This window comes from Epinephelus fuscoguttatus, linkage group LG2, assembly GCF_011397635.1.
Source record: "Epinephelus fuscoguttatus linkage group LG2, E.fuscoguttatus.final_Chr_v1".
Lineage (NCBI taxonomy): Eukaryota > Metazoa > Chordata > Actinopteri > Perciformes > Serranidae > Epinephelus > Epinephelus fuscoguttatus.
Genome location: NC_064753.1, coordinates 9,014,930 through 9,040,215, shown reverse-complemented (window position 1 = coordinate 9,040,215; position 25,286 = coordinate 9,014,930). Strand labels below are relative to the sequence as shown.

The 25,286-nt window shown below is 41.8% G+C and overlaps 1 protein-coding gene across 4 annotated transcripts in view; it reads right to left on the bottom strand.

Moving 5' to 3' along the window:
- The window catches only part of dpy19l3 (dpy-19 like C-mannosyltransferase 3), a 111,409-nt gene that overhangs the window by 57,004 nt on the left and 29,119 nt on the right, over window positions 1–25,286 (bottom strand). For 3 of the 4 annotated variants that reach the window (XM_049602624.1, XM_049602625.1, XM_049602615.1), the window contains 7 exons: window positions 14,502–14,625; window positions 14,173–14,307; window positions 11,674–11,805; window positions 8,570–8,671; window positions 8,065–8,138; window positions 4,534–4,692; window positions 2,055–2,186 (listed from right to left, as the gene is read on the bottom strand). In XM_049602624.1, coding sequence (XP_049458581.1) covers window positions 2,055–2,186; window positions 4,534–4,692; window positions 8,065–8,138; window positions 8,570–8,671; window positions 11,674–11,805; window positions 14,173–14,307; window positions 14,502–14,625 — 858 coding nt within the window. The remainder of the gene's footprint in view (window positions 1–2,054; window positions 2,187–4,533; window positions 4,693–8,064; window positions 8,139–8,569; window positions 8,672–11,673; window positions 11,806–14,172; window positions 14,308–14,501; window positions 14,626–25,286) is intronic. The other variant, XM_049602623.1, reaches the window with a different exon arrangement.

The window sequence follows — 25,286 nt, the reverse complement described above, 5'->3', positions numbered from 1 at the left end:
CCATTACAAATCCAAAATCAAATCTTGAAAAGTGTAGGGTTACCTAGATAGCTAGCTAGTGAAGCTATAGCCTACTGACTGTATACACATGCTACTTCTGCTTTTTAACGATTGTAACACTGAATTAAGACCTAACCTGCTCTACAGGGACCAGTGAGGGGAGGCAGGGAAACTTTGCTAATATTGAACCAGCTGTGTGTCATCACAGTGTGTGCAGAGGAGTGGTGTTTGGCTTCCCCAGGAGCTTCCTGCCTGTCTGGCAGTGTAGGTCCAGGTGGCACAGGAGGGAAGCCAAACACCATTTATCTGCACACACTGTGATGCCATACAGCTGGTTCAATATTAGCAAAGTTTCCCTTTATATCTATTGTCTTCTGTCTTGAGGTTCACTTTTACACTGTCATCTGTAGCCTACAGTTCGGCTTTAGCTTCTAACTATCTTCATCTTTTGAACCTGTGCTGTGGTAACACAACGCTACTTCCAAAGTCAAGGTGAAGCCACAGCCAACATAACCTATGATAGACTTACATTTGCCAAATACATTGATTAGTTCGCATTCTAAAACACACTTTTGTTAAAAGTGAAAAGATACTGTTAAAAAAGGACAGGTCTGTAAGCTAAGCTCAGACTGTGTTATGTTAGAGCAAAAGGAGTCTGATCTTACAGTTTTCCTTATGATACTTAAATTACCAGAACTTAAAAGCCTTCTATTCTTTAGCCTCAGTCTTCTAGCATGATACATGTAGCCATCAAGTGCACATCTACCATAAGACCCGTTTCACTTCTTATCGAGTCAACCAGAGACAACTGACTATGGGAGCTAATGTTATCTTTTAAACTACCTACAGCTGATAAAATCTGCTTGTGACATTTAACCTACAAAATCAACCATCCCAGTAGAACTTAGATACTATCTTAAGTTAGCCTGAAATCAAGGACCAATTATTTTAAAAAATTACTACTATTACTATTTATCATAAATCTGCCACCATTATTGTGAACTGCATGTGTAATCTTGATAGATGTAGCAACAGTAACCAAGAGGGATGAGGCTTAGTCAGTGGTCAGTTATGTTCTTGTGCTGTCTTGAGTGGTGCACATTACTACAAGCACTGACGCATGCGAGTCTGAAGTTTCAGGGTGTCACTCATACAGTTGTCAGTGGTCCAACTGTATCAGTTCTTTCTGTTCCTGCTGTGTGATGACACTATCAAAGCCTTTTCTCATATGAACTTGTGGCACGCAATGGGAGATTGTCAGTGTCAAAAGCATTCCAACCAACTAAACATACTCAGTTTGGTTTTGGTGAGGAATGCAGGAGGCAGGACATGACACAAAAAGTATTATGTGGAAATTGCAGTGATTTTAAGTAGCTGGTTTGTAATGTGGTCATAAACAACCAAGTCTCTTGGCGTTCTTTGAATTTGACAATTTCAGCTTTCAGTCGGCTTTTACCGACATCTTGTCACCTCTTCAGTTTGACATTTTTGTTGGCGTCATAGTGTAAATGACCCTTTCTTCACCCTTGGATGTTTGTTTTCTTTGAGTTTTGAGGCAGTGGCATGGTCATCCATGCATCTGCTGGCTCACTTTTAATTCTATCGACCGTGCTCTCTTCACACAGGGGCTCAGTGACACATTTCACAGACTTTGTACGAGCAAGCTAGCAGGGTAAAGTCTGTTTAATGCGTGGTCCATCTGATTTGGACACTTGCATACAGTTGCTCCAGGTAATGTCTAGATAAGTTCAGAGATGCAGTATGTGTGAAAGAGGCTTCAGACATAAGCCACTATGGGATGGTGCTTGGCATGGAGGGCTGATCAAGGCTAAAGTGGACCACTCAGACACTTGGTGAAAAGCTTTTGAGAGGCACTTTCCAGGATTCCCGCATCTGCTCATGAGCATGCACAATCAAGAATCAAGCCGTCAAGTAGAAAAGTACATTTCAAGAGTCCCTGTCTGGGAATTAATCCAATGTGACTACTACAGAATGTGTGTCAATCCAGATATCTGCTTGTAAATGATCCTGCAACTACATGATCATGAGCTCACCTCATAGTGCTGAAAGCCAGGAGGCCATAGAACAGTGTATGCAACAGATTATAGGCCACATCTGGACGGAGAGCCACCACTCGCCCCTCTCCGGCTCCTTTCCTCTCCTCAGCTGAACCTCCTTTAGGTCTGCTGAGAAACGAAAAAGGCAGCGAGACAAAAGACAACAGTGATACATAAAACATTACAGCCAGACGCTTGAGAAGAGAGGCAGAAGGGTAGGTGGGTGGAATTGATATTATACAGATTATTCAGATTTCAGTAGCTGTTATTCAGATTTCATTAGCTGTTTGCGCACAAGGAGACACGCAATAATGCACACCCACGACCGTTTGTGTCTGCAGGAGTCAGCAAGCAGACAAACAGAAAAAAGGCCCGAGGGCAATGATGTCACTCCCACAATTTGGCCTCCCATACTGAATCAGACGGACTCTGGCTTCAATTTGAATACAAATCCAATCTGTCTCTTCCTTCTACGTGAGGTGGGGTAAACTGGATTAAATTAATTCCTGAATTGGCAAATAGCCCTTTGTTCCATGAGGTTAGTATTCTAGCCCTCCAACAGCAGAGGGCGAGTTGATATGCTAATGTGATTAGTTCAATGCGGCCCCTCACCTTGCACCACAGGCAAATGAAGCTTTGAAAGGCAGCTGGTAGAATATTCTGTTTTCCAGAGCATGAAGCAATAATGCTATTACTAAATCTGCAGTGATATGCAGCAGAGACACAAGTGACTACCACTGGGTTTCTGACTTACGATAAAAAAACTATACCAACAAACATAAAGGGGATGTCAGAGACTGCGCTGTAGATAACACCGTTTATGGGTTAATCTTATTGAATGGTCCATAAAAGGTTGCCATATGTAATAGAGTATATCAACCTTTGCTCCAAGTGAAAATTTATTTTTTCTAATTCTAATAGTGTGTGTGTTTCATCGCATCTTTCAGCAAAGCTCAGTGGACTGGTGGTTTTTACTGTTTCAAGTTCAACAAAATTAGCTGCTTTCATTTAAAAACTGCCAGGACTGGGTCTGGATTGAGTCGCTTCTGTAAAACCTTGGACAGAGTTTGTATTTTTAGTCAAATACCTTTAGCAGTTCAAAAACACGTGCTATTCAGTTCACACTAGAACTGAGCCCAGTGTGAGAAAGAGTCATAAAAGTGACTATTTTGGTAATGGTTCTCTTCCTTCTTGGTTTTTCCTTAACTGTAGATGACAACTACAGAATTCTGATCTTAATCATATCTAACGACCAAAATCTTTTCAGGTGGAGATCCCTGAATGGAAATCTAATGAAATGGGGGTCCATGACTTAATGTGTCAACATTGTGTTATCAGTTTAGGGGTTCCTAACCACTTTACTATTGAAGCTGGTCCACATCAACCACAGGATGGATTTACTATAGAAAACAACTTGGTGTGATTTAATTTATTTGAACAATTTGCATGTTAGTTCATTAATTCCATTTTTTTTCCTTTTTTTATACTAACATCTATTGTCACTGTGTCAAAGTCGGTTAAAGGGAAATGGTTATGTTACCACAGTATTCTCAAAATAACATTTCAACCCTAGAATATGTTAAACTTGCATACATATACATATTAATAACTTTAAGGTGGATATGACAAACTTGTTAGCATTTAGTTACACCACAGACATGGAGCAAACTTAACAGTATTTTTATCATTGCATTTGTCCACCTGATGAAGGTAAGGCCAATGTTTACTATCCTATTAGCTATGTTTTGGTCTACACCAACTCCTGAGGGAATTATCTTTTGCTCTTTGGCTGATAAATGCACCACTATGTCCAGCAGGTAGTTGCTATCTTCTATCAAATCTTTTTCACTGTCTACTGCATCAGGAAATTACACTGATAATAAGGGTGAGACCAAAACAGTATGAGCTGAAAGGTGCTTTTCCACTTCTGCATACAAGTAGTCTGATTTAAAATATTTTGGTGCAATAGAGTGCAGACCTTCATTGAAGCCTTATACCAATCTGGTTAGCTATTACTTGAGGTCAACATTGTACTGTTGTTGTAGCCATTGTTTGGTCTGATTGTTGTGCTATAACAGAAAAGTCATAGGGTCACCAAAATCAATAGGTTGCTTTCTGTTTGAAGGGTAAATGCCCATACTTACAAACTTCAGACCAAAGTGGTCATTAGCTTTCAGTCTATGTTGTTCACAGAGAAACAAACAGGACAGATGGAGGAGATTGCTCAACTGCCACCTGATAATTTACATCAATAGAGTGGAAGAGTAAGAGAAAACTTGGAAATTCTACTTTCAACTATCTGATTCATTTAAACATTACGGGTATATTGCCATGCACCCCCCCCCCCCCCCCCCCTCCCCCACCACCACCACCACCACCCCCAAAAGTAGAGCTGCCAAATGCTTCTTTTCATGTGACATCAGTGAGTTTCAAGAGTTGCACAAGGACACCTTCTGCTTCTCCAGCCATCACCTACCTCAGGTTCTGCAGTGCAGCCACTGCCAACATGCCACTGAGCAGCAGCAGCGAGAGGATGTATGGGTATAGCAGCAGGGTACCAGCCAGGCGCTCCAGTGTGTCGAGGGGCAGCAGGCCAAAGGCCTCCTCACACAGATACAGACTGGCATCAAAATCCCTGTAGGAGGGGAGGTGAAACGAATCAAGAGAGAGGAGGGAGATGACATGAGGGAGGAATAGAGCAAGGGGGGAGATGGACATAAAAGATATGAAGATGACACAGCGAGGAGGGAGCAAACTTGTTAGCAACTGAAACAGACTATGGAATAGTATTTGATGCTTAACATTTATTGCTGAGGTGCTCACTTGTCTATAAATCAGTGTGTGGAAGATTATGTTTTGGTTATTCTGTTGATGAAGCTTAGGTTCCTGTTAATTGCACTCATGCTACAATAACTACCCAGGACCTTGCTCTGTAAATGAGGCTTAACTAATCTAGACTAACATGTAGTTTATAGGCTAAAATGATTGTGTTCTCATGCAACTAATTTGGTTCTATGGATGTAGTTAGCGAATCAATTTATTAATAAGGTTAATTTGATAACAGTGCAATTTTATTTTGAAATAAAGGGAACATGAGCAGAGCTGAAACCAAGATCAGCAGCAACATGAAGTAAATATGGCACATGGACTTATATATAGAGGTGAAAGAAAATATCGATTTACTTGAGTATCACAATAATATGTTTTCTAATACTGTATCAATTCTCAAAAACACTTAGCGATTTTTGTTTAATAGTCCATATGCAAATATTTGTGGCAGTGTTTCATTTTCTGTTGTGTTTTAACTTCTAGCCGCTAGATCCTCCAGTATTGTTATCCATCTTCAGTCATTTGACTCTTCTACTCTTTTCAACTCTTAACAACATCACTCGCATACACACAAAGGACACGGGCCTATGAAACAGGCAGAGTAAAAACATCGCAACAGGCAGAGTTTAAAATCACACTATATCGCCTCACAACCAGTATCTTAATATATCATAGTTTATATCGACACTGTGTCATGATCCATATCGTATCGCAAGATTTTGCCAATGCACAGCCCTTGAGTTCTCAACAAACCAAAAAATTACAACCCGAACCGAACCAAGCCAGTGAGTTGAAGCCTGAAATCTGTTCGTCTGAGATCATCACACAAAATGCTGAGCCCAAGCCCAACCAAGCCTGACCCCTCCAAAAACAATTTTCGGCTTCTGACACTGGGACACACCGGCTGTGTGGTGGTGCAAGCTATGCTCCTCTCCAAAAAGGAGAGGAGCATAGCTAATTGGATCACTGACTCTCCACACTGTATTTCCCCACCAAAGAAGCTCCCTGCTTCGTCCTGGAGGAAGGACAGATAACCCTGCACCGAGTCTGACTCTCCTTCTCCCCCTGCCTGCAGGCCAGACATGATATTAATCAACCTATCAATCAATCAATAAATCAATCAATCAATAAATATTAAAATTCTATTATATTTTTTGGATTTACATTTTAAATAAATAATAATTACATTAATTAAGCTCAGATTGCTCACTTCTTTAATATTTTCTATTTATGTATTACAAAAAAGTTGGGGTTTTTTGTTTTTCTTTTTTCCAAGAGCCTGAGCCCTGCCCGACCTAACCAATCAGTGGACATTTTCATCCCAAACCGATCCGACCTGTCGGGCTTTCAGAGACCCGTCAGGCTTGGGTTCAGACTGAGAACCCTTCACAGCCCCTCACTAATATGAGGAAGGTATTTAGGGAAGCCACCCTACATGCACCAGATAAAGAAACTATGTGGCTGTCAAATAAATATAGTGGAGTAAAAAGTACAATATATGCCTCTGAAATGTAGTAGAGTGAAAGTAGAGGGCACAGAAGCATACAATGGGAAAACTCAAGTTAAGTGCAAATACCAAGTTAAATACTTGAGTAAATGCACCTTGTTACTTTTAACTACTAGTTCATATATGTAGTTTACCCTATGAGTCATAATCCAGCTGACAGCAGGTTTCGACTGAGGATCTGTTGCTCTTAACAACAACTCAAGATCATGTTCAGGACAGCTTTTAAGCACTAAAAAATCCTGGCTCTGTCCAATCATCCACAATTTAATAAAGTTACTTATCCATATACGAAAAAAATAAAAAAACAAAACAAAAAAAAAAAACAGTTCTTCCAACTACTACTACAAACTAACTGGAAACAGCAATAACAAATCATTCAGGATCTGAAGAGACACTGATGTGAATTAATGACATGTTCATGTTTTAGAACAAATTGCGTTCTGTCAGGTTGACAGAAAAAGCTAGATGTGCATTATAATATAGAAAATGTTTTCAAATAAACTCTATCTGTGATCTCAATATGGTATAAAATTACAATAGAAATTTGTGTTTTTTCATAATGTAAGCCGCTATAATGGGTAAACCATTACAGCGGCAGAATTGCTTCTGGTGAACAGCCATACTGATACAAAATTGAAATGAAAATTGAGGAGGCATGGGACAATATGAAAATTTCATGCCACAATTATCCTGGCCAAAATATTCACAATATTAACCCTTTAATCATTAAAATGGCACTAAAACATACTGAAATCGTTTTGCCTTACATTTGGTGAAGAACAAAATAGTTGTATTATTACATTATAGAAAGCACACATCTTTTTTCAGTTAACAATCTTTAAAAGCCATTTATTTGAAATGGCTTCACATCTTACAATATGAAATATGCCAATGATCGATGTAGATCTTTTAGGTTTTGAAAGTGGTGTGTATGCAGCCTGTTTTTTGCAGAGACTCTTATTGCTGGTTGCCTAGCAATGTCTTTGGGTGCTACTGGAAACGCTATTCACAATTATCCAAGTAATGGAAATTCACCGCCATCAAGTTGTGCTTTTTATTGCAATCCATGAAAAAATCCTATACTGTCCCATCCCTAGAATTGAGATTTTACAAAACTCCAGGCATACGAAACAGATACCATTAGAGCAAAGAAATCAGTCTCAGCGAGTGAGAGAAACCAGAACAGAGGGAGAGGCAGAGATAGAGCGGAGAGTAAGCATTGCATTTTCCAGCCTCCTGAATAATTGAAGGGCAAGTTGTGTGGCGTTGGGTTGTGAGCTGTGTTATCTGCCACCCTGGAGCAGCTATCCAGTGGCTGAGCTGCTCAACACACACACGCACTGTCTCTGATCGATGAGAGGCCTGATGGCGTTACCCCGACATCTATTATTCACACACACTAACACTCCAGGTGCTACAATACTGGTGCTTAGTGAGTAATACAGTCAAGCTGGATCAAGTCAAGAGGTGTAAGGGTGCAGTCTGTGCAGACTCTATGTATGCAGCACTGTGTGTGAGTACATCCTTGTTGCAAAGTATGGATTCATGACAGTAAACTTTTCAAGAACACATGAATCTGTTTGTGTGTGTGTGTGTGTGTGTGTGTGTGTGTGTGTGTGTGTGTGTGTGTGTGTGTACAGCATGTATGCATCTACAAGTGTGTGTTCATACCTTGTTGGCCCCAAGGCAAACTTTGACTTGATGAATTTAAAGATGTGTTCATCTGATCTGAGCTGAAGTGCTTTCTGAAAACACACACACACACACACACACACACACACACACACAAACACAGATAAGGTCACCTTGTCAGGGCTAAAGATCAGCATGCTGAGAGTATAAATAAGTAACCTAAGCTGAGATCATACGGTGAGCTTACATCATACCTACGAGTTTTAGATATAAATGAGGAGGAGAGGAGGGCTGCCATACAGGGAGGTAGGAGACAGTGATGAAACAGGGAAATGAAGAGGTAATGAAGAAGCAGTAAGACAGAAAAGAGACGAGCAGATGAAGGAGAGGAGGGGACGAAGAGAGATGAGCAGTACAGAGTACAAAACAAAACATAACAATAAAAGACCAGAGCAGACAGACAAGGAGAAAATGTGTTGGAAATAGGAAGTGCAAGGAGGAGTGAGGAAGGATCAGAGCAAAGGAAGAAAAAGAAGAGGAGCACCTTGGCCAGGTAGTTGATGGTGACAGTGAGGAGGAGAACCATAGCACTGTGGAGAAGCAGTTTGCCCAGACGAACCAGCAGGCCTCCTGTCTTCAGACTAGACTGTATGAGCAGACAGCAACAACATATTTGTCAATACATGCAGTTTTTTTTTCTCAATGCAATTTTGCATTTAGAAATTTGAAGAAAGCAGACACATACATCTTCACTTGTACACACTTTATGTACATGTATCTCTTTATCAATGTAGACATTAAATGTCAACACTGTCTGGCATTTTCAGATCATTCACATATTAACTCAGAAGTGAGACAAGGTAATTGCTCTGCAAGTCACTGGTAAGTTTCAAGTCTTGGCTATAAAGTTCCACCTCAGATTCAAGACCAACAAGTCTCAAGTCAAGTCCAACAACTAAACTTTTTTCTGAGTCCTAAACAAGTCATTATGTGCTGTACAGTACAGGCCACAAAATTGTAGCATGGGTATATAAGTATACAGTAAGCCCATTGTAGACTATTTGAATACTATCAGCACAGACACCCAAGATTAGTGTCACCAATTCAGTATCTGACCAAATGTCACCCCTTCTGTTCCTGAGATATGATGCTGAGTAATGGCCAGCAAAGTGCTTTATGCAGAAAATTGCGATGTGATGTCTTTAACCTTTTGCATATAAAATGTCATCAATTCACTACTGTATGCTATTAGACATTTGTGCAACGTTTTGTCATAAATTTGCCTATGAATTATTGCGTTATGGCCAAAAAAGTCACACTGACCTTGACCTTTGACCTTCAATCACCAAATTCTCATTATATTCTTCAGTCTAAGTGAATGTCTGTATCAAATTTGGAGAGATCCACTCAAGGTGTTCTTAAAGGGGAACTAATGTTTTTTTCAACCTGGGCCCTATTTTCCAATCTACTTTTGTCTAAATGAGTGATAGGATGTTCAATATTTGACATTTCTCCAGTACGAAGCTAGGACTGACCTGCCTGCAGCCCGTGATCGCGCGCTATATTAAATAATAGGGCACTCAGACAGCGTCAAACAACATCAAAATACGTCCACTAAAAGTGCATTTTTATCACACAGATAGGCTCAGATTGTTAGCATAATTATCTGACAACATAACAGAAAGGAGAAATGAATATCTGTGTTTACCTTTTAGCTGGATTCAGACATGTTCCTCTGCCTGTTGCTGTTCCCTCTCTCTCCTCGTCCACTCTTCAATTTCAATGAGCTCTGCATCCGTGTACGTCCGTGTACTACATGTTCAAATAAATACGGGTGGTCATCAAATTCAAATGGCTCATCCAGATCCAGTTGGTCAAAAATTCAGGTAAAAATTCAGCCATGACTACTCCAAACAGAGTAACTCCTCGCATTTATAAGGTCACTCCAGTGGTAACTTCCTGCAACAACTCAAATCTCGCGAGACGTGAGATTTCAGAGCCAGACTTTCACTCTGAGTGAACATGTACAAACTTTTACCCAATTTTGACCAACTGGATCTGGATGAGCCATTTGAATTTGATGACCGCCCGTATTTATTTGAACACGGAGTACACGGATGTACACGGAACCAGGGCTCATTGAAACTGAAGAGTGGACGAGGAGAGAGAGGGAGCAGCAACAGGCAGAGGAACATGTCAGAATCCAGTGAAAGGTAAACACAGACATTCATTTCTCCTTTTCCTTTCCGAGCCTATCTGTGTGATAAAAATGCACTTTTAGTGGACGTATTTTGATGTTGTTTGACGCTGCCTGAGTGCCGTATTACTTAATATAGCGCACGCTCACGGGCTGCAGGCAGGTCAGCCCTAGCTTCATACTGGAGAAATGTCAAATATTGAACATCCTATCACTCATTTAGACAAAAGTAGATTGGAAAATAGGGCCCAGGTTGAAAAAACATTAGTTCCCCTTTAAGAGACCTTTAAGCTCTGTCTCACACATGCAGCGCAAAGCTGCAGGTGCTCCAGCAGACTGATTTTTGGGTAGCGTATGTTACATATTTGTTGCACTGTAAAGCCCTGGGTTATATAGAATTTTAACAAATCAGAATGTAACATAAAATGCTGCATGTGAATAAAACTTGTTCTCTTGTTGAAATTAAGTAAATCATAGGAATGAAAGTTGAGCTGAGAGACTCAGACAACTGAAACTGATGTGAAACAACAACTGCTGGTCTTGCTAAACCTCGAAAACACACTGTCCACTTGTGATAATTGAGTCATTTTACAGAGTGATGTTTCTTTTATTTGACAAATGATGCTTGGCTGAGCACAAACACCAGCCTGCACATCAACCAGACAGCAGCCAACACTTTCATTTTTGTCATTAATATTAATTAGCTACATCTGAAATAATTTGCTGTCAAAGAGTTTTTTATTTAAACTAGTAAAAGATTTAAATAAAGTGCAGTCTGTTGTCTGGAAAATGAAGAGTTGATAATGCTGCAGTTTTTTAATAACATTTATTTTAATGTTTGGACTTGGAATGAGATCAAATCAAGGCTGTCAAAAGTCAAGTCATGTGAGTCACGTCCACACCTCTTGAACATATTAGAATGGGTTAAACATGCCTGTTTTTAATTAAAACATCTCACCATAGGAGCATGTGTTACAGTATACAAATTATGTAAAGCCACAAATGAAATCGTTCTCTCCAATTTCTGATTCTCAACCTTCCTCCATCTTTCTCTCCATTCCACTTTCATCCTGTCACATTAAATGTTTCTGTAATTGTTACTGTGATAAGATCTGATTTAACTAAATTACATTTAGACCTGACAGGAAAATGTGTCCCCAGCATACAAATTGGAATTAACTTCTGCAGAAACAGACTGCTGCACAGGCCTCTTCACATCATGCAGGTTAATCTTCCATCTGTGTTTTGTAAACAAGCTACCACAACTGTCTGGATCTTTCTCTGTGGGACGCTGATACACTAACAGTGTTATATTAATTTTCAGCGTTCCCAACTCCTGCCTTTTCCGATTTAGAACTTTTACTTTAATTCTCTGTATTCATTACTCTCTCTATCACTCACACACACACACACACACACACACACACACACACACACACACACACACCAACCTGGCAGTGTCTGATGAAGAGCGCAGCTACGATGAAGCTTAGGACCAGTGATCCCAGTATCATGGAGTTACAGAACTGGAGGAGCCACACACTCAGCAGACTGCTCACTTGAACCAGGTACATAGTGGTCACCTAGAGAAACACATACATAGCGTTATGAAACTTAAGTCAGTATCCTACATGTCACATGGCTGCAGACACCAGCAAAAAAAAAAAAAAAAGTATACTGTTGGGGTTTCCATGAACTTACAAGCTGTAACACTGCATCATAGAGCTATTCAAGTCTGCAAATTTAATTTAGTTTTGGCCATTAGTGGAGATATGAAATGGAAACCTCCAAACATCAGACATAAATCTCCAATGTTTCATCTTTGGAATAGACTTGTGAAGATGTCTGATCAGACACTGACAAAAAAGACATTTAATTTAGGACAATTTGCCCGGTCATCTCTGGGCTAATGAGTTGAAATACTTATTTTATTTGAACACTTTGTCATTAATTTTCCAGAACGAGTTACTTTGTGATATTAAGAAGAGTAGGATCAAAATGTTTCTCTTGTATGCCTCTGTGAACCAGTCAAGTTGCACTTAAAGTTTACATCTTGCCCCCAGCAACACAGAAGATCTATACAATCAGCACAGTTTTAGGGTGGACACCTAAGATTAGCTTCACTAATCCAGTATCTGACCAAATGTCTCTCCTTCTGTTTCTGAGCTCCTGTTCCTAAGCTGAATGACATTGAGTAATGGCCAGAAAAGTGTTTTTGCAGAATATTATGATGTAAGAGTAAAGTTGACCTTTGACCTTTTGGATATATAATGTCATCACTTCATCATTTTATACTATTAGAGATTTGTGTGAAATTCTGTCATAATTAGCATACAAATTCCTGGGCTATGGCCAAAACATGTTTTGCGTGGTAAAAGTAACCTTGACCTCTGACCTTTCACCACCAAATTCTAATCAGTTCATTTTTGAGTCCAGGTGGATGCTTCTGCCAAATTTGAGGAAATTCCCACAAGGCCTTCTTTACATATCACATTCACAAGAGTGAGACAGACGTAAGGTCACAATGACCTTTAGCCTGGTAAGACCATCTTGATGACGTGAGCTCAACATGCAGGAGTGCTCGCCTCGACAGACAAACTTGCTTTCTGGAAATGAGGTAACACAGAGTCCAGGCTGATACAGAGACCAAAACAGAATGTTGAGCTCACATCATCAGGATGGTCTTACCAGGCTAATTTGACCTTTGACCATCAAAAGGTAATCAGTTCACCCTTGAGTCCAAGTAACGTTTGTGCCAAATTTAAAAACATTCCCCCAAGGCATTCTTGTGATATCACTTCCACAAGAGTGGGATGTACAGATGAACAGATGTAATCACTATGTTTTTTGGACAACCCAAAAACATTGTGACTCTGTCCCAAAATTGCAAACTTACTACAGTGTAGAACTTGATGTGAAGTATGATTAAACAAAAGACAAAAGATCTCTATGGGCACAGTTACGCTCAGGAACATTACTGTCAGCTCTTGAAACCGGCAGCTTTGCTTCCACTCAGACACAGCCAGACTTCTTTTGTTGTGTGAGCGAGATAAAATTGAGAATTAAGTTCATTTTACTGAGGAAATTTTGAGGAAATAAGGATGTGCTTTAAAGTAAAATGACATCAATTATGTGGATTACTTCTGGCTGGATGACTGTGAAAAACCTGAATTGTGCTTCAGAAAAGGAATCTTTTTTGTGGCAGATTTTATTCACGAAGCTTGTGATAGAAAAATATTTTGATTAAGACTGGGTTTTAAAGGTCTAGTGTGGAGGATGGCTTCTAGGGGTAAGATTGCAACATTGCAAGCATGTAGAAGAACTATGGTGGAAAACACAACAACGCCATTGGCCCTATCTAGAGCCAGTGGGTTTTTTTCTTTTCTTTGTTTGTTTTGGGCTGGGAAACAACATGGCGGACACCATGAGCTGACACCAGAGGACCAGCTCTGTATGTAGAAAAACAGCTCATTCTGAGGTAGTAGAAACACAATGATTCTTAGTTTCAACTCATTTTAAACGAATAAAAGCATAGATATAAATATTATAAAACATTTCTGCCAATATTTCCCCTAAATCCTACACACTGGACCTTTAAAATAACCTGTAATTGTATATTAAAATGAAATGTTTAACCACTGCAACTGTACTTTTGGTGTCTTGAAAACCCATGAGGGTTAGGAACTTAAGGTCAATCAATCAATCAATCAATCCATTAAGTGTATAGTATAGAAATTCCTCCTAACAGTGGCAAAGAGAGGTGAGAAGAGGGAAGAAGTTGTGACTGAGTGCTTAAGTTACAGCACTAAGCAACCACTTATTTCGCTTATGCACTTGCCAAGCAATATTCATTCAGCTGAATCGGCACCATTTTGGGGTCCAGTATCCAGTTCGCATTATATTTCCATGGAATTGATTCTTTAGGAATCTGGTCTGTCTTGTAGCCATACCTGTGTAGTTGTTAAAAAGTCGACACAGTCCAGAGTGTATATGATGAGAGCCTGAACAAGCAGGATGAACTGGTTGAACTGCCATGTTAGACAGAAACAGAACGTTGTCACGTACATCAACCACACCATCACCTTCTGAGGAGGGAAACACACACACACCAACACAATGGGATTAGATACTTAAACATGTCACCAACTGCATATATATATATGCATTCCTGCTGTTCTGCTGCCTCCTTCAGAGATGGAGGACTTTTAAGCAGACGGATTGGGTGTCAAGGCCAATCGATGTGCTCAATAGCTTTGATTTAGTGTGGGTTTGTGTGTACCTGCTGTAAGGAGGTGAGCTGAGGCCTGAGGTAACAGGTGATAGCGGCGACCTGCAGCGCCAGGAAGGGTAAAGACCAGTTCTCTCTGAGGGAGATGGTGAACTCCACGCGAGTGGTATCTACCCTGATAGGAGGGAGAGAGAGTAAAGGAAAATCAATTTTAAAAGTCACATAATATCAAAATGTCCAACTCACAACCAAGAACTAAACAAAGTAAAACACACTGCACTGTTACAACTTCCTGTGGTTAGTGCTGACGCTGTAAAACAACCACAGGAGTTAAGACAAGGTGAAGGGTTGACAGAATAGCCAGAGGCTGACAGATCAAAGTGAATGTCATAGTCTCTGGTCTCCACAGCTGTTGTACAGCCTGACTGCAGTGGGCATAAATGAGCCCCTGAAGCACACTGTTTTACACCTGGGTGAGATGACCTGGTGACTGACTGAGCTGTTCATCTGCCACAGCTCATCATGTAGAGGATGAGAGGCATCATCTAGGAGGGTTTTGATTTTGACTTTCACTGACTACAGACTGTCCAGTTCCAGCCTGACCACAGAGCTGACCTTCCTGAGCAGCCTGTTGAGTCTGCTGGCCTCACCAGCCTTGATGCCTCCTTGCCAGCAGACCAGGTCCATCATGATACCAGAAATTTTGTAATTGATACCAATACCAGTGAAATCTCAGGACTCTCAATACCCTATTCAAAACAAAATAATAAATACCATATACTTAACCATAGACTCCTTTACTAAAACCTAGGGATGCACGAGATTAGTCTGAGTTGTCTAAACGATTCAACATCTGCCCCCTTGCTAGTCGGCACCAGAAATATTAGATGGTCAAACCAATAAGTGTTTTATTCATGTACAAGGCAGCTTAAAGGACAACTTCGGTATTTTTCAACCTGGGCCCTATTTCCCCATGTGTATATGTGCGTATGATTCATGGGTACAACTCGTTCTACAATTGGTTCAGTATTGAGGGAGGCCGATGCAACCGGAGCCGCGAAACGAGCTAAAACGGTAACGGGGGCAAATACGTCCCATATAAGTTTGCGCATTAAAAGTGCTTTTTTCCGCCACTGACCGGTTCAGATCGCCAGTGCTATGAGTGGAGTCAGCTGTCGGTCAGTGTTGGAGCGGAGAGGGGGAGGGCGGCCTCGCTTGGTACTGTAAGTGAGTATGTGTGTATGAAGTGTGTGTTTTTTTCACCACTGACCGGTTCAGATTGCCAGTGCTATCTCTGTAAATAGCATATTAACTTATCTTTTCCCTTACCTCTAGGCTGTGTGATGTCACGAGCTTTGCTCCACTGTGTCTGTAACGCTCTGTACTCGTGGGACAGCCGTTTTCTTGAGGAAGAGGTGTTTCGGGATTGGATGTCTTCTCTTCTTCGGCTGGCAGTAGTCATCTTGGGAGAAGTGAGCACTGCAGACCCGATGGTCTGCAAGGCGCAGTGTCTGGAGAGGAGTGTTAGCATCCATTTGTAGCACAACTAGCCACAACTTCAGCATCTCGCCGTCCGACAAAGGCAGCCTGTGAAAGCTGTACGGGGTGTTGCGTGACATCCTGTTCTTGCATTCGGGAAAAAGGCCTGTTTATTTGAGCGCTCCAAAAAGGGGGTACCACGTAAAAGACTCTGTCCCAAACTCTGACTCTTCTAGCGTAACACACACACACTTCATACACACATACTCACTTACAGTACCCAGCAGGGCTGCCCTCCCCCTCTCTGCTCCAACACTGACTGACAGCTGACTCCACCCATTTACACTCACCACTGCCCCAGGGCCGCTACAATATGCTATCTACAGAGATAGCACTGGCGATCTGAACCGGTCAGTGGCGAAAAAAAGCACTTTTATACGGGACAAATTTGCCCCCATTACCGTTTTAGCTCGTTTCATGCCTCAATACTGAACCAATTTTAGAATGAGTGGTACCCATGAATCATACGCACACATACACATGGGGAAATAGAGCCCAGGTTGAAAAATACCGAAGTTATCCATTAACTGTCATGCAGCTGCCCACCACTAGTGGGGGCTACAGAGCAGTCAGATGGCAGTGCCCTTCCCCGCGATAACGCAAGACTAAACTGAAGTTTTAAAACAGCACGGTGGAAAATTGGAGAGATGTCCTCTCGCAAAACCAGTGCATCTGTGTATGTACCTGCCCTTTGAAGTCGACTGTCAACCGCACTCAGCTGCTTTTTATAATAAATGTTACTCAGCGACTTATGTTCTCTAAACATTTGAATTGTAGGGTTCACTGAGAGAGTGCCAGGCTGTCATGTTTTTGACAATCTTGGTGGGGTCCAGTGTGTGGAGGAGAAGAGGGTTCCCAGCAGAGGTGTGAATGGGGGCAGAGATGATAGATGAGGGCACAGACATGCTGTTTAGGCACATGGGGGGGGGTGGGGGGGGTCGGTCTGTGTCAAGGAGGCAGGCTTGCCGCTGCCTGTCATTCGTTTCATCCCATCCCACACTTCCTTCACACTGTTCTGTCCCATTTTGACCTCAATCTTCTCCCTGTAGTTGTTTTTGACCTGTCTCAGTTTCCTCTTTACCTCCTAGCAGTACACTGCAGTATACAAGGTTCCAGTGAGTTTCAAGTGAAATACTAATATGCCTCCAACTCTGCTGTTGTCTTTTTGATCATGGTAAGTTTTCCGAAGTTGTAAAAAATTCAACATTTTTGGGAAATATGCTAATTCCTTTTTTGTTAGAGTTTGATGAAAATGCTGATACCACTCTCATGTCTGTAAGACTGGAAACAGGGGAAAACAGCTAGCCTGCCTCTGTCCAAAGATAACAAATTCTGACTGCCAACAACTTTGAAAGTTGACTGATCAGCACGCCATCTCATTTAATCTGCACACAAACAGAAATGCAGGATATGACAAGTTGTGATTTTACAGGATTTACATGCTGTAAATATGTTTTGGACGGTGACTTCCAGGAAGACTGTCTTTGTCTTTCACATACATAAATGTTGATGTTACTTCAAAACAACACAGCAAGCTGCTCATTTCCAGTTTGACAGTCTCCTTTCTGTCACCGGCTACTGCAGACAGGACACAGATTTAGTATGTGTGCAAAGGATCAAATCTTTAACCCATTCAGTACAACACACTGAATCATTTACCAAGTGTTTACTCCTCTAATACCAGAATAAAAGCTTCAGTAGGCGTTACTACCAATAATAATGACAAGCCCTTGATGGCATTGGCTGGTGGTGAAGTGCACATGTTAAAGGCACACTTCACCAACAATTTGATCATTTGTATGCCAATTACTCACACTGTGTTATGTTGAATTTGTGAAGAAAACCTGTTTGTTTTTTTTGTTTTGTTTTTTTGCATGCCTCTGTTATGAACAAAAAAATCAAAAAACTGAGAAAATCTTGATTAATTGAAGTCATTGGGAACCGTGTTCAACAATAGCAAAACTACATATCAAAACATCCATTTACAAACAACTCACGCAGTATAATCCAAGTCTCAATTATCCAGCGAATGCTCAGTACTCCCAACACACATGCATTTTTTCTAAGACCTTACTATTTAAAACACTTCCAAATACGAGTGCACACACCTGCTCAGGTGCGCTACTGATCTGTACTTCTTTATGCACAAGTATTTTAAATTGCAAATGAAAATGTAGCAAAAAAAATGCTTAAAAAAGTTTGGAATGAAACGCTTGGATTTATTTGCATTTTTTCGTCTCGTCTCGTCGTCCTCCGCTTATCCGGTCGCGGGGGCAGCAGCCTCAGCAAAGAAGCCCAGACAGTCCTCTCCCCAGCCACCTCTGTCAGCTCTTCCGAGGGACCCCCGAGGCGTTCCCAGGCCAGCTGGGCGATGTAATCCCTCCAGTGTGTCCTGGGGCGGTCCCGAGGTCTCCTCTCGGTTGGACATGCCCGACATACCTCCCAAGGGAGGCGTCCGGGAGGCATCCTTACCAGATGCCTGAACCATCTCAACTGGCTCCTCTCGATGTGGAGGAGCAGCGGCTCTACTCCAAGTCCCTCCCGGATGTCCAAGCTCCTCACCCTATCTCTAAGGCTGAGCCCAGCCACCCTGCGGAGGAAACTCATTTCGGCCGCTTGTACTCACGATCTCGTTCTTTTGGTCACTACCCAAAGCTTGTGACCATAGGTGAGGGTTGGAACGTAGATCGACCGGTAAATCGAGAGCTTCGCTTTCTGGCTAAGCTCCCTCTTCACCACAACGGACCGGTTAAGCGTCCACATCACTGCTGACGCCGCCCCAATCCACCTGTCAATCTCCCGCTCCATCCTACCCCCACTCGTGAACTAGATCCCGAGATACTTAAACTCCTCCACCTGAGGCAGGACCTCCCCCCCAACCTGGAGTAGGCAATCCACCCTTGGACCATGGCCTCAGACTTGGAGGTGCTGATTCTCATCCCAGCCGCTTCACACTCGGCTGCGAACCATCCCAGCGAGAGCTGGAGGTCACTGTTCGATGGAGCTAGGAGGACCACATCATCCGCAAATAGCAGGGACGAGATCCTCCCGTCACCAAACCTGACACCCTCCACCCCTCAGCTGCGCCTAGAAATTCTGTCCATGAAAGTTATGAACAGAACCAGTGACAAAGGGCAGCCCTGGCGGAGTCCAACCCTCACCGGGAACACGTCCAACTTACTGCCAGCCACGCGAACCAGACTTGTGCTCCTTCGGTACAGGGACTGGATGGCCCTTAGCAGAGGGCCACCAACCCCATACTCCCGGAGCACCCCCCACAGGATGCCCCTGAGGACACGGTCGTAAGCCTTCTCCAAATCCACAAAACACATGTGGACTGGTTGGGCGAACTCCCATGCCCCCTCCAGCACCCTGGCGGGGGTAAAGAGCTGGCTAATGCCTGAATCATAATTGGCTGAATAAATCAGTTGAAAGATTTTTGTATTTAAAAAAAAAAAAAACTGTTTAGGGCCTCTGAGGCCTCTCTCACCCCTTGGTTTTGTCTTTTAACGCAGCTAGAGGCGAGTGAGTGGCGGCTTATGCTGCTGGAGCACCACCTTACACTGTGATGTTCCTCAAGAAAGGGAAATTGGTTTCCAAAACAGAAAGGGAAGAAAGAAAAGAGAAAGAAAGCAAACTGAGAGAAAACAGCTTCTGACTGATGTTTTTCATAAGGACTGCAGAAGAACTAAAGGACAGGCATTTTTCAGCAGTTGTGGGAGGCTCTACAGAGGCACACATTTCCTGGCTGCAAGGTCGTTAATTAGGTCACTATGACAGCTTCTGAGCGAGTTGTGCACTGATGCTGATGTTCCTGTCCCTTGTTGAAGGCAGGTATGTTTTAATGAGCTTAAGTTTCAAAAAAGATCGCTCAGCAGGGGGAAGTGACAGAGTTAATAACTGTTATAATCACCTGCAAGTGTGAGCGCACCTCTCAGCCCGGTGCTGCTGCTGCACTGTTCACTGAACCCTGCAGCAGCACAGTTCAAACCGTGTTGTGTCTGAGAGGGCCTTCTCTGAGAGAGTTAATGCAATACATAAGATTTTGACTGATGATAATCATATTGGGCTGTTTTGCTGCTCCCTCTGAGACTGGTGCCCTACGCACAGCATGTGATGCGTTTGCCCGTAGGCTATAAGCAGGTGAAGAAGCTGATATCAATTCTGTATGGTTCATGTTTGGGTACAGTTGTTGGCTCAATTATTTGGTACTATGCCCCTGCAACAGGACACTTTCTCTGACTTTAATATGAGTTATCAATCGGTTTGATTACATTTCTAAGATTAAAAAAACAGCTCCATGTAACTATCGGCACTTGGTTTACTACATAAAACTACTTAAGCCTGTTCACATGAGAACAAATCATGATGGATCCAATGAAGTTTCCTATCAGTTTTGTCATTTACTGAATGAGGACACTGTTGAATTCATATTTGGCACACATGTTTCTGATTTTGCAGGTGAAGTGCTGTGCTGGTGTTTCATCCTCTAAGCAGCTCACATTTAAAAAGGATCAGGGAGGCTTGCAGTTTAGCAGCAATTTTTTCTTTAATTTAACCAGAAGGGGAAAGAACACATCTTTAAAAACATTCACACCCACCATAAAAGAATTAGAATCTATTAAATTGCCTCGTTGACTCAAAATGTTGCAGCTAAAATGGTTCATTAAAATGATTTATTTTCCTCGTGTAGAAGAAATTATGACTCAACGTGACCTTTACTGCACTGCTGTCTTAATGAGGACCCTGTGCATGCTTAATCTGTTAATTCATTTCATAAAACGTCTTACAAAGTGAAACAAAAAGGTATGTATTTAATAAAAGCTTATGACTACTCTAAAAGTAGGATACTACTTTAAAAAGTGATTTCTAAAAATGGGCAAGAAAAAGGAAAGCTGTCTTTTTTTGTTTTGTTTTCCAGAATGCGAGACAAAACTATGGTCTGGGACACATGAATTTTGCATGCAAATATGAGATTATTTTAGGAGATTTCTCTTCTGTAATAAACACATTCCTCCATGGGAGAAAAAAATGTGATTATCAAAGCGTAGGAAAGGAAATACATAATTTCGGCAAAATATCAAAGGTTGACCACTAATGATTATAAATATAATTTTTCAAAAGCCGGAAAAAGTGTCTACTGCCAAGATTTCAGATAGTGATTAAAAAAACATGTAAAAAGTACAATTGAAAATTACAAAACAAATTGACAAATTCTTGGAAATGGAAGAAAATTTTCGTAAATCACACCCTAGTGCATCCAAATAAGCAGTTACTTAAATGTCATATATGTTGGAGAGAGCATGGATCATTTGATGCTGATCACTTGCATACTTTTTGGAAATGTCAGAAAATGGTATCTTAAGTATTACAGCAAATACTAAGATTTCACAGCCTTCTGAGCTGTATGGCACTTTCTCTGTTATATCTTAAAATAGCAGGTAAAAAAAGGTCATTATGGGGAATTACAAAAAACACTAGCTTCTCAGACACAGCACCAACAGCTAACAACTATCAAAGATGCACATCTTCAGATTCAAAGATGCTTAACTTAAATAAGATGGGGGAAATGATTATCTGACATTATTCACTCAAAATGGCAACACTGGAACAGAAGTACTACTGAATCCCCCAACAGGACTACATGAATGATCAAAAACTTGTGGATGTATTTTCCAAATATTTTTTTAGTTGATAAAGTTTAAGGGGCGGCACGGTGGTGTGGTGGTTAGCACTGTCGTCTCACAGCAAGAGGGTTGCCGGTTCGATCCCGGGTGTCCCCGGATTGGGGACTAGGTTAATTGATAACTCTAAATTGTCCATAGGTGTGAGCTCTATGTGTCAGCCCTGCGATAGTCTGGCAACCTGTCCAGGGTGCTCCAGCCCCCCCGTGACCCTCAAGAGGATGAAGCGGTTAGAAGATAAAGTTGAAAGATGCCCTGTAAACAAAGTTTTGATTTACATTGACGGTTACTAACCAATGCATTGTTTGTATCTCTAAGGTTTGACAAATACAAAGTATTAATTTCCCTCCACATAAGACATTACAAACACAATTTCTCCTGAAAGTTTGAAACCTGCATTGTTTACACCCTTGCTTACTTGCTTGCAGTCTTTTCACTACAGAAATGCTATAATTAAGTAAGCAGGAAGATGTCTGAAGTGACTTTCAACTGAAAAATAACTTTTTGAGATGTCTGTGAAGATTCTCATCCCCAAGTGGATAGTGCCAGCGCCCAGGGCTTGACGCTAACTTTTTTCCCAAGGAGCACAGATGCTCCTAAGTTGAAAAACTAAGGAGCGCACAAAGAACTTTAGGGGCACAATGTAAATTGATCAAATAATGTGTTTTCCCTAATAAACGTGATGCAAATAGACATTTACAAGCAAAATTATTTAATGAATTTGTATACAAAATGTACAGAAAGGTAAAATCATCAAGTTTTGAAAAAGTATTGCAATTTCAATTTGTCTTTAATGTTATTATCTTATATATATTATCGTTGCAATATGATTATCTTATATAATGTTATTACTATCCTAAAACATTCTCCAGGTCCTCTGAAACTCTGCAGAACTTATTTCCACCCTGCCCAGCAGCGGTACCATGACAAACGGTCCCTAACTGCGGGGAGAACGGAGCAGGCTTCGCCGGAGGTCTGCCACTTTTCCCGGTCCCTCTTCTCCGCCACAATTTGACTTATTCCCACCCAGCTGACAGCCTGGCCATGGAGAACGGTCCCTAACTGCGGGGAGAACGGAGCAGGCTTCCTCGGAGGTCCGCCGCTTTTCCCAGTCCCTCGTCTCCGCCACACTTTGACTAAAGCCTCTTTCACACAGAGCGCGATTTTTTCGATTTTTCGGCGCCCACCGCGGGGTAGGGCACAGAGCAAGCGGAGAGCAAGGCGCGCAAGACAGGATTTGGGGGAGTACAGGCTCGTTCAGGAGCTACAGCTCCATGGTGACCGCTTCCGTGTCTACTTCAGGCTGTTGTCTGCTATTGCACGTGCCAAGGTGTCATCACAGCGCATTGCAGTGAAATTAAAAAATTTTCAATTCAAGCACAGGCTGCCGGCGGCCGCGGCATGTGCCCTCTCACGCGCCACTCAGCTCGGCGGCAGAGCAGTGCGCTCTTGCGCCACGGTAGCACATACACAATGAATGGGTTCGTCGGCGGAGGTCTGCGCTTTACGCGCTCTGTGTGAAAAGGGCTTTATTTACACCCTGCCCAGCAGCGGTACCGTGGCGAACGGTCCCTAACTGCGGGGAGAACGGAGCAGGCTTCACCGTAGGTCCACCGCTTCCTCCAGACTTATTTCCACACTGCCGACAGTGGGACTTATATTCATTGTGCCGACAGTGGCTTGGAAAACCGCCCATAATCGTGTCACATGGGGAAGAGGGAAGGCTGCTGGAGTTCCTCCAACATTTGCGGTTAGATTATCATATTTTTTTATTGACAAAAATATAGGCTGCCTCGGCTGATTTTTTTATGAGCACATGTGCCCCTAAGTATTTTTTACAGTTCGCACACACCTATTTTTAGTTGCAAATGCGAGTGACACGCTCGCACTGTTGAGCCCTGCCAGCGCCTAGGGTTAGGATCCGGATCCGGTTCTTTTTTAGAACCGGGTCCAAAGTTCCAGTTCCGGAACCGGTTCCATCACATTTGGTGTAGCAGTTCCTGCAAACAGTTCCTAAATTGTAAAAAAAAAAAAAAAAAAAAAGTCATATGCATTTTCATTAGACTGCGGCACGGGCCGCATATTTCTGTCCGAACCCGACCGAGCCCGACATTATCTAATCACTAAAGCACACAGTTGCCATGGTTACAGGCTATTTAACAGGCTGGGCGTGCTCAGCGGAGAGGGAGACCTCCGTGTTTGAGATGGGAGCAGGTGGCGGGAGGTCCAACGCTTCCAGCGAGGGGAGAGGGAGAAATATAACAAAATAAGATAAAATAGGAGACACCTGTCTCCCTCTTTTATTTTATTTTCAGCGTTTAATCAAGGCGGAGGCTGGCGGCGGGAGGTCCGCTTCCAGCGAGGGGAGCGGTAGAAACAAACAGCCAATGTGTATGTGTGTTCTGTTCAGGTGTTGTCACGTAAATAACAGTGCCCAAGCATGAATGCATATAAGTATTTTTTATTACATTGCTGTGGTTAATTTGAGGTAATAGTGTTACTGTAGAAATCAGAGAATCACTTTTTGTTGTTATATATTCTCAGGGAGATGATACAAGCTCTAAATCTGAAATACACACCACACACAAATGTGTATTTTCATCTAATTGTACTGTGCAACAGTTAGAATAAAGTTTTTGTATTTGTATGATTGCATTTGTATTTATTATATACTTGTTTAAGTATAGCAAGTATAATGAATATAATGTAGGAGTCGGTAAGGAATCGGACAGTTAAGAAGGAATCGGTATCGTTAAAATCTTAACGAATCCCAACCCTACCAGCGCCCCATGTACAGAGGCATTGCCTCCCTGCAGCGGCCGAGGGTTCAAATCCGGCTCACGGCCCCTGCTGCATGTCAGTCCCCACTCTCTCTCTGTCTCCCCATTTCACTCACTGTCCTGTCATTAAAGGTAAAAAGCCCACAAAAATAATCTTAAAAAAAAAAAGATGCAAGAATTAATTTATTGAGTTTAAAGACCTACTATGCTTTTCCTTATTTTCCTTCAAATATATCATGTTACAATGTCAGATGGTTATATTTAGTGTGTCAAAAGTTTAAAATAATGAGGTAAACATATGTAAAAGTAATCACTGTGAGCAAAACCTCACAGAATAATCTGTTACTGCTACTGCAAGAGTTTATATTACATAGTCCATACTGCTACATGCCACTATACGCTAACATCAGGGAAATCCTGGTTGCCAATCTTGTTAATATGTCACTGACTTTTGATCACATTCCTGCTGGAACATGGTCGATTGTGAGAATGTTGGTATAGAAGCTTTGGTTTGTTGATTTTTCATGGTGGAAAGTGCTGCTATAATTTTGTTACAATCAATGACAGTGCAGAGAAACCGAGATACAGAAGACCCAAAAACTGACCAGTCAGAGCCAACTGGGCCTTTTTCGGGAGAGGGATAAAAAGACAGGTATTAAAACTTCTGGCAAAGAGAGAATAATGAAAATAAAGTGTTTTTTTTCCAATAAAGCATGAAAACATGTTCTAGTTGAAACCTTATGCCTGGTTCACACTACACGACATTTTTGTCCATTCTGACACTCACTATGTCACATTAGGTGATTGCGGAGTCAAAATCGTGCCGTGACTTG